The sequence below is a fragment of the Neolamprologus brichardi genome, chromosome 6 (assembly GCF_056152115.1).
Source record: "Neolamprologus brichardi isolate AB-2024 chromosome 6, ASM5615211v1, whole genome shotgun sequence".
NCBI classification, from domain to species: domain Eukaryota; kingdom Metazoa; phylum Chordata; class Actinopteri; order Cichliformes; family Cichlidae; genus Neolamprologus; species Neolamprologus brichardi.
The window spans coordinates 6783992-6792266 of record NC_142109.1 but is presented as its reverse complement, the minus strand read 5'-3'; the positions used below and the strand labels follow the sequence as shown (position 1 = coordinate 6792266).

The 8275-nt window shown below is 37.5% G+C and overlaps 1 protein-coding gene across 1 annotated transcript; it reads left to right on the top strand.

Moving 5' to 3' along the window:
• The first annotated feature begins 1999 nt into the window (after positions 1-1999).
• On the top strand, positions 2000-4264 carry LOC148102455 (uncharacterized). Its single transcript, XM_087842474.1, has 4 exons — positions 2000-2081; positions 2163-2297; positions 2454-2531; positions 4213-4264. Exons 1-4 carry the CDS (start codon positions 2000-2002, stop codon positions 4221-4223), a joined length of 306 nt encoding a protein of 101 aa, XP_087698600.1. The 3' UTR covers positions 4224-4264.
• The last annotated feature ends 4011 nt before the right edge of the window (positions 4265-8275 follow it).

Genomic DNA, 8275 nt, shown 5'->3' with positions numbered 1-8275 from the left:
GGATGAACACTGTTTTCTCTGTCAGATCATTGAAATTCAATTTAGAATTTACACACTAACCTGACACCACCTGTTCATTTTTGTTATCACTTTTTTTTTAATAAACCAGAAGAAAGAGGAACTCTCACCAACCTTCAAGAAATGAAAATTTGGAGGATTTGGAGGTGATAAAAATACATCCAAGTCATTTTTAAAGAGATGATACCTTTCTTATTCTTCACTAAAATCAGATCACTATTCTTTCTTAGTTTTTTGTCTTCTTTTAGTTTTTCTTCTGCTGACACAGAAATATTTTTGTACCTTATGGTTTAAAGGTCTATTCCTTTGTCATAAATATTTTCTACAGCAACAAATAATAGACCAGTCAGCTTTTTAAAAGCTTTATAATAGTTTTTTAAAATGTGAGTCTGTTTTTTAAACAGACTCAATCACATAGTTTAACTCATATAGAAGATCTATGAATATAAGTTTGAATCTACTACTTTGGGCTAATTCTACCATCCAGCTGAGCTCTTAGTTGAAGGATCTGCAGTAATTTATTCATTACTGTAAAAATAACAATAATCATCATCATCACTGATAATGTAACTTCTCTGTTTCTTTGCTATCATTTAAACTTTGGTCCCCAGTATGACGACATCGCAGCTCATCGAGGAGAGCAGGACCTGAACTACCAAAGACTCCACGTCTACAAGAATGAAACAGATTCTCTCTACTCCACGATTCCTCCATCTCAGCCCCGAGAACAACATCATATCCACTACAAACCTGAGTATGTCTGAAACATTAATTACACTGTAAACGAGGGCTATATTGTTACAATACTGTAGATTATTACATACTGGGCTTTAATAATGTGAATAAAATCAAAGTGGATTATAGAGTTCATTACTTTGTATTTTGAATATAGAGGGCTGTGAGCTCCTTTCCAGATTCAGTGGATCAAATAAGGAAACTGTTTTTGTTTTTGTCTTATATTTCACATAGTCAGTCTTTTTTTTTTTTTTAACTAGATCAAAGAGGACTTCCAGACAGTCTCCAAGAAGAACATCAGACAACAAAGAGCAGGTACCAAACTGGAATCAAACAAAAACATCTCCTCATCTGTCGTGTTTGTCTTCACCTGAAATAATCAAAAAAGCTTTTTCAGTTTTCTCACAAACTCTACCTGATGATTTTCTTTCTTATAGTTTTTATTTAATTATATACAGTTCAGTGTTGGGTAAGTTACTTTAAATTAGTAACTTAGTTACATTACTAGTTACTTCTATCAAAAGTAACTCAGTTACTTCAAGTTACTTGTTACTTTCAAAGTAACTCGCTACTAGGGAAAGTAACTTTGGTTTTACTCAGAATTCTCTTGTTAATGTGTTGCTTCTGTAACTGGATACCCAGCAAGATTGCCAGTCTTCTAGCTTGCTTACTTGCCACAACTGAACTGTGCCACTGAGTTTGTGTCTGAAATAACTTCAGTGTCACAGCAGAGACACCACAGCTGGTGTGTCTGTCAGTGGGTTTCACACTTTGTACTAAAACAGACAACACAGGAAAATAATTAACAGAAATATAGAAATACTTCAGCTTCACTTTAAAGAGGTCTAATGAAAATAGGAGACATGCTAATGATATTACTTTGTGAGCTTTGGTTTGTTTTACTTTATGGGTGCTCTGCAGCTTTGACTGTAAAAATATTAACTCTGTTTCTGAAAGAACGTAAAACATAAAAGTCATCACGTCTGCAGGTTTAACTTCTGTCAAGTGTTGGGTTTTTTTAAACCACAAAATAACAACTAAACCACACGTCTCTGTTCTCACTGTTACACTGACAGGTATTGATGAAAATATAATTACATTTAATCACGTCACATGTGTACTTTGTAAAAGACTAAACAATGGATTAAGTTATACACAGTTCAAATAAAGTTACCATAAACAGTCTCTTCTTCTTCCACATGTTATGTTTCATATTAGTAAAGGTTTTTTTCTGCAGGTGGCCAAGATGTTGATAAAAGTAAAACACAGAGAGACAAAGAAATATGTCAAATTGGAAGAAGTCAGCTTCACAGATTTTATGAGTGCAGGTATGTTATACATGGTTTGCAATAAGTCATTAAAGAGGAAATGATAATGCTGTTATTAACTAAGTGATGGTTTTACTTCAGTGCAGCAGAAGTTTCTCATACCAGAAAATGCAGCACTGAAAGTCACAGATGAGCAGGGTATAGAGGTGGATGAGGATGTCTTTCCTGAACTTGCAGCAGTCAAAGAGGTGTGTTTTGTCATCTATACAGCTGAAGGTAAATAAATATATGCTCTGATAGATTTTGTAGGATTTGATTTGTACAGTTACTCCTAAATAAACATTTTTAATTTGTCTAATATCCTGTGGTAACAATCACAAAATGCTGCTTTCATGGCTCAACATTAAGTTGGATTTATCACATGCATTTCAGACATCCTGGAAACAGAATCATCCAAGAAGCTGTGTGACTGCTCAGACCTAACACGCTATGTGACACTCACACCTTGTGGTATGTAAATATTATATTACCATAATAAAATACAAAATACCATCTGTTCTCCTGGGAGAAAGTATAATTTAAGCAAAGCATACAATTTACTGGCCTTATGTGCGTAAATGGTAGCTTTGTTGTGGTTGATTTTTGATTGTATATGCCTTATATTCTAATATTTATGTTTGTCAGACCTTATAGAGTCTTTTTCATGTTAACACTGCATTACAAGAAGTGTTTATTCTGTAGTCATTTTTTTTTCTTTAATTCAGTTTTTTTCCCCCCAATGTTAGGCCTATCTGACCACACAATGTCTCAACTGTTTAGCTGCCATAATTGTTGCTGTTTTAATGTTGAATGTTACACTATTACAGTGCTGTTACACAGAATGTATGTTAGTCCATGCAGCATTGAATTTTGAATATGATATTTTTGATAAATAAAATTCATACATTCATAATAATCGGTATGGTGTTTTTGTAGTAATTGTCACCTAAAACCTTTTTTAATTTGATGAGTAACACTAAAAAAGAGTTAATATCAAAATGAACTCTAGTTATGAGTTACATTTTACTCTCTATGGTAGTAGAAATTTTACTCCATGAGAGTTTAGTTTTAACTCCTATAAAGAGTTGAAAAATCAACTCCCAGAAAAGAGTTACTCTAACTCTGCACTAGAGTTCATTCGATGGTCACGCATGTACACTCAAATGTAGTTAATCTGAACTCCCAGAGAGTTTATTCCAAAGACCAGAATTTGCTGTGTACCAATAGAAAGGAAGAGGCAGCCGTGCAGCCTAAAGACAGAATAACTCCAGCTTTGTGTCTTTTTCATTGTAGCTGAAGTCCGGGACAAACTGTTCCTTTTCACCTCAATAAGAAACGCGTAATATTTTCTCTGAATACGAGACGATTCGGTTTTTTAGGGGACTAAAAAGGGATTATTAGTGTTGGCAACTCTAATAATTAACCTTAAGAACAAAATAACGTTGAACATCAGTAACATCATAGCACCCACCCAGCTGTATAGAAACTCCGTCATGCTAGCTAGTACCCAGTACGAAAGAGTCAGCATAACGAAAATAAACTCCACCTAAACTTGGTTTATATCTGACCCAGATAGACTGCAGGTCATAACTTCTTACCTGAAGTTCAGTTCGGACCGGCGGCCGCCTCGGGTCTCTTTTCCTCCTGCGTCCCCTTTCCCTCATCCACCTGCTGGCCTCCACCACTTGCTAATGTTACTGAATCTGTGGAAGCTCCGCGATAGCCACCACACGAAGTAACGAATAACGACCCTATCTAAATCCCATAACGATTAACGCATTCCTGATTTTGGCATAATAACTAGTTACCGTGCTCGTTACCACAATAATAACGTAGTCATTGTAACGCCTTACTTAATAACGCGTTAGTCCCAACACTGATACAGTTACACCATGAACATCATGTGACAGGGGTTTGAGCTGTTTGAAACTATGATTCTCAATGTCATTGTTTGTACTGACAACATTTAGGCATATAAGGGATAATGTTTGATGTAATTTAATATGAATTTAAAAAGGCTTGTGTACCATATTGTTAACATTGACTTTTATCAGATGAACTCTACAAAGTGAAATTTTCTAATGCTCTGATAGGAGAGTGAGCTAAAGGTTTAGTTTGATATAAATGTATAATAACTGTCTCGTCTCCTCAGATGAACCCTGATCTCATGTATGGAAACATCTCAGCTCAGTCAACAGAGCAGGATGATCATCGCTGAAGTAAACTGCACTTTAATGAGAACCACACAGCTGACCTCCAACACTGAGACACTGCCTGCTCACTAAAGAAGAGTTTGTTACCATGGTGATTTAAAGGAACATTTTGCGGAGAGTTTGTGTCTGAAATAACTTCAGTGTCACAGCAGAGACACCACAGCTGGTGTGTCTGTCAGTGGGTTTCACACTTTGTACTAAAACAGACAACACAGGAAAATAATTAACAGAAATATAGAAATACTTCAGCTTTTCACTTTAAAGAGGTCTAATGAAAATAGGAGACATGCTAATGATATTACTTTGTGAGCTTTGGTTTGTTTTACTTTCTGGGTGCTCTGCAGCTTTGACTGTAAAAATATTAACTCTGTTTCTGACACAACGTAAAACATAAAAGTCATCATGTCTGTAGGTTTAACTTCTGTCAAGTGTTGGGTTTTTTTAAACCACAAAATAACAACTAAACCACACATCTCTGTTCTCACTGTTACACTGACAGGTTATTGATGGAAATATAATTACATTTAATCAAGTCACATGTGTACTTTGTAAAAGACTAAACAATAAAAAGCAGCAAAAGCAGCAAAAAAGAAAACAGGAAAATAATTAACAGAAATATAGAAATACTTCAGCTTTTCACTTTAAAGAGGTCTAATGAAAATAGGAGACATGCTAATGATATTACTTTGTGAGCTTTGGTTTGTTTTACTTTCTGGGTGCTCTGCAGCTTCCAAGAAACATTCAATATGATGTCAGTGCATCAATTCTTCACTAGAGGGCTCTGCTTTGTTGGAAAGTTATATACAGTCAAGTCCATAATTATTCATACCCCTGGCAAATTTTGACTTAAAGTCACTTTTATTCAACCAGCAAGTTTTTGTTTTTTTTTTTAACTGGAAATGACACAGGTCTCTCCCAAAAGATAATAAGACGATGTACAAGAGGCGACATGTCTGTGAAGGTTCTTAGTCATCCAGGTCATCGTAGTCCTGGATGACCAAGAAGGAGCTTGGAAAGAAAAGCATCTGGACTTCTCTCTCATCTCTCATCCATTAGGCTTCTTCAGTTCTAGGGTCAAACAGTGGAGAGTCCCAGATTTAAGCCCTGTGGGAGTGACCCCCCCCCCAAAAGAGGGACAACGGACCCCATAATGATCCTCTACCTAATCACATGAGCCAAGGTGTGAAAATGGGTGTAGGTCACAATCAGCCAAGGTTTTGGGTGAGCTCATTGTGAAACCTTTCCCCACCCTATCATGTGATTTCCTGAGGTCAGATGGCCCAGGGTGTGAGTGGGTGTTGGAGCAACTCCACTCCTCAACATGTCTTGAAGTTCTCTACAGACCTGGTAATGAACTAATAATATGATTCAGGTGTGTTGACCCAGAGTGATATCTAAAGCCTGCAGGGCAGGTATTGAGGCCTGGAGTTTCCCCACTCCTGATCTACATTATGCAGCTTTATCATAACAGATAATAATATTATGTTTGTGAGTCACTACAATCAGAGTATGGTTCTCTTGTAGTTTTCCTCTGAGGCTCTTGCTTTGAGAAACCACAGCTTCTATGATCTTCTCTTTTCTATAACAGGCAACTCAGTGCCTGTAATACTGCCATTCATCATGTTCACTTCAATTCAAATTAAATTCAATAAAACGTTATTGATCCTGAAGGTTGACCCCGAAGGAAATTGGGTTAAGGCTGCCGACCTTTGCCATCGCCATCTTACCCTTCCGACCATACATGCATCAGACAAACGTCACATGGGGAAGACAGGTCAGAGGGGTATACAATTAGGGCTGGGTATCGTCACTGATTTCTAGAATTGATTCGTTTCCGATTCACAAGGTCCCGAAACGATTCGATCCACAATTCGATTCGATTCAATTCAATTTGAATCTGGGAAATTCTGGGATCTAAATATTATAATTTAGATCAGTACATTTACATATTTTTGTATCTATAAAAAGGAAGCTGACACACACAAGACTTTATCAAAGGTGTAAGCATCACAGCAGATGCCTTTGTGTCAAAGTAGCTGAAGATAAAACACAGAAAAACATGAAGGTGATTTTCCTGTTCTGGGATTTTATAAAAATATTCTGCAGTACATCAAAAACGAAAAAAAAAACATTAATCAACATATGAACGTTACCTCTGATGTTACAGCAGTTTTATTACAGACACAGCTGAGCATTTTGCATTTTGCATAATTTTGAAGTTTAAATTTGTTCAGTATTGAACGGCGGAAATGAGGTTTTCTTTTCGGAAGTAAGTAAAAGGAAAAAAAAAAAACAGTGACCGACAGCGCTGTAAACAACGGTAGACTTGTGCGTAACAAGCAAGCGAATAATGCAGAAAACAGACTTTTTAGATGGGAAACTGTTCTTGAAGTACAGAGAGAGAGAGAGAGAGAGAGAGAGAGAGAGAGCTGTGCATGAATGATTTTATCGTGGTGGAAGCAAAACAGCAAAAGTCAGAGGGAATTCATGACGATGTTTATGTGAAGCGTAGTTTGGATCTTCTTTTGCTGCTGGTTCGGTCAATATTGTTTGGAGAGAGATAAAACTAACAGCTTTAGAATCGGCGCAAAAAGGGCGTGAACACAAACCGCAGATCCGCCAACAGATCAGAATCAGCGAGCTGTCGGCTTTCAGCTCGTGTCTGTGCCGTCAGGTGAGAAAGTCACAGAATCCATGTTCCTGCTCTCATTTACTGTCTTAGCTGTTTGGTGGTTGTTGAAATTTTATGAGGTTTCACCTGAGATTCTGGCGTTTCGGGCAAAATAAATTTATATTAAAAAATCAATTCAGGATTTTAATGAATCGATTTCATGTTATCCAAGCCAGAATCGATTTTAATCGATAAATCGATTATAAAAACCCACCCCTATATACAATGGAAAAAGCACAACAAGAGGAAAGACGAGGAGAAAAAAGAACTCCCCCCAGATTGAGCTCCAACAAGGAGATCAGTTTGAGAACAAACAAACAAAAAAAAAAAACCACCTCAGCAAATAGCACATGAATCATCACATCTCACTACATAGGAGACATAAGCTTCGAAGACGTTTGGAGGGGGTGGGGGGTAAGTGTAGGTCTGTTTTGTTGTTCCAGTCAGCTTCGACCTTGGCAGGCCTTCAGCTGGCACCAGTGGGATAGCCGCATGAGTGAAGATGGTGAATGTTTAGGTTTAGTGCGAACAACTGCATCCAATTTTAGAGATGGTCTAATATCCATCACCTGTCACCAATTCTCTCAATTCCCGTTGTTCTTCTCCAAGATCTTATCCATATTGCCTTCAAAATACAGTCTGAGTACTCACAGCCCTGCCAATCGTCTATCATGTCGGCAAACCTTATGGGATTTTGAACAGCTGTAGCCGCTTCTTGTTCTTCGATAAGCCAGGTCAGAGCCAGCTCCAATCAGCCAGAACTCTGTTATCTTGGTTCCGAATTGGTAGATGTCGTTCAATGTCCTCCATTGAGAGTGTCACCAGACAGACGATGCAACCGACCATCGAGTATCCAACAGGAAACGTCTTCGAAGGACAATCAGGATCAGGATCTCCCAAGCCCAGGAAGATGTCAATTCCGTTACGGGACCAGTTAATCAAATCCATAATTCGTTAGATTTTAGAGAACAGGACTGAGAAACTCTTTGAGGGTTAGAAAGCGAGACTATAAAAAAGACACGAGAAGCCAAGCAGGAAAGATAAGCGAGAGGGAGAAGGAGAAAAATGCGACCGCCTCCGTCAAGAGCAAAGAGAGAGAACGTCTGCTCATAATGTTGGCATTGCATTTACTGTTATTAATGAGTATGAATTAAATGTTGGGACTTATCAGCTCTTTATATTGAAACACTCTCGCTCTCAGGCTCAGTTACACACCAATTAACGGGAAGCCTCAAAACCAGTGTTTTATCTATAGTGGAAGTTTTGTTTTGAAACCAAAACCAAATTTAAGACACCCATAAACCAGACTAGTGGCCTATTAAATGTTTAAA

Excerpts from the sequence above, each read along its gene's own strand:
- LOC148102455 (XM_087842474.1), top strand. The coding sequence starts at position 2,000 with ATGTTGATAAAAGTAAAACACAGAGAGACAAAGAAATATGTCAAATTG. Across the intron at positions 2,082-2,162 it reads CACAGATTTTATGAGTGCAG|TGCAGCAGAAGTTTCTCATA; the intron begins GTATGTTATACA and ends GTTTTACTTCAG. Across the intron at positions 2,298-2,453 it reads TGTCATCTATACAGCTGAAG|ACATCCTGGAAACAGAATCA; the intron begins GTAAATAAATAT and ends CATGCATTTCAG.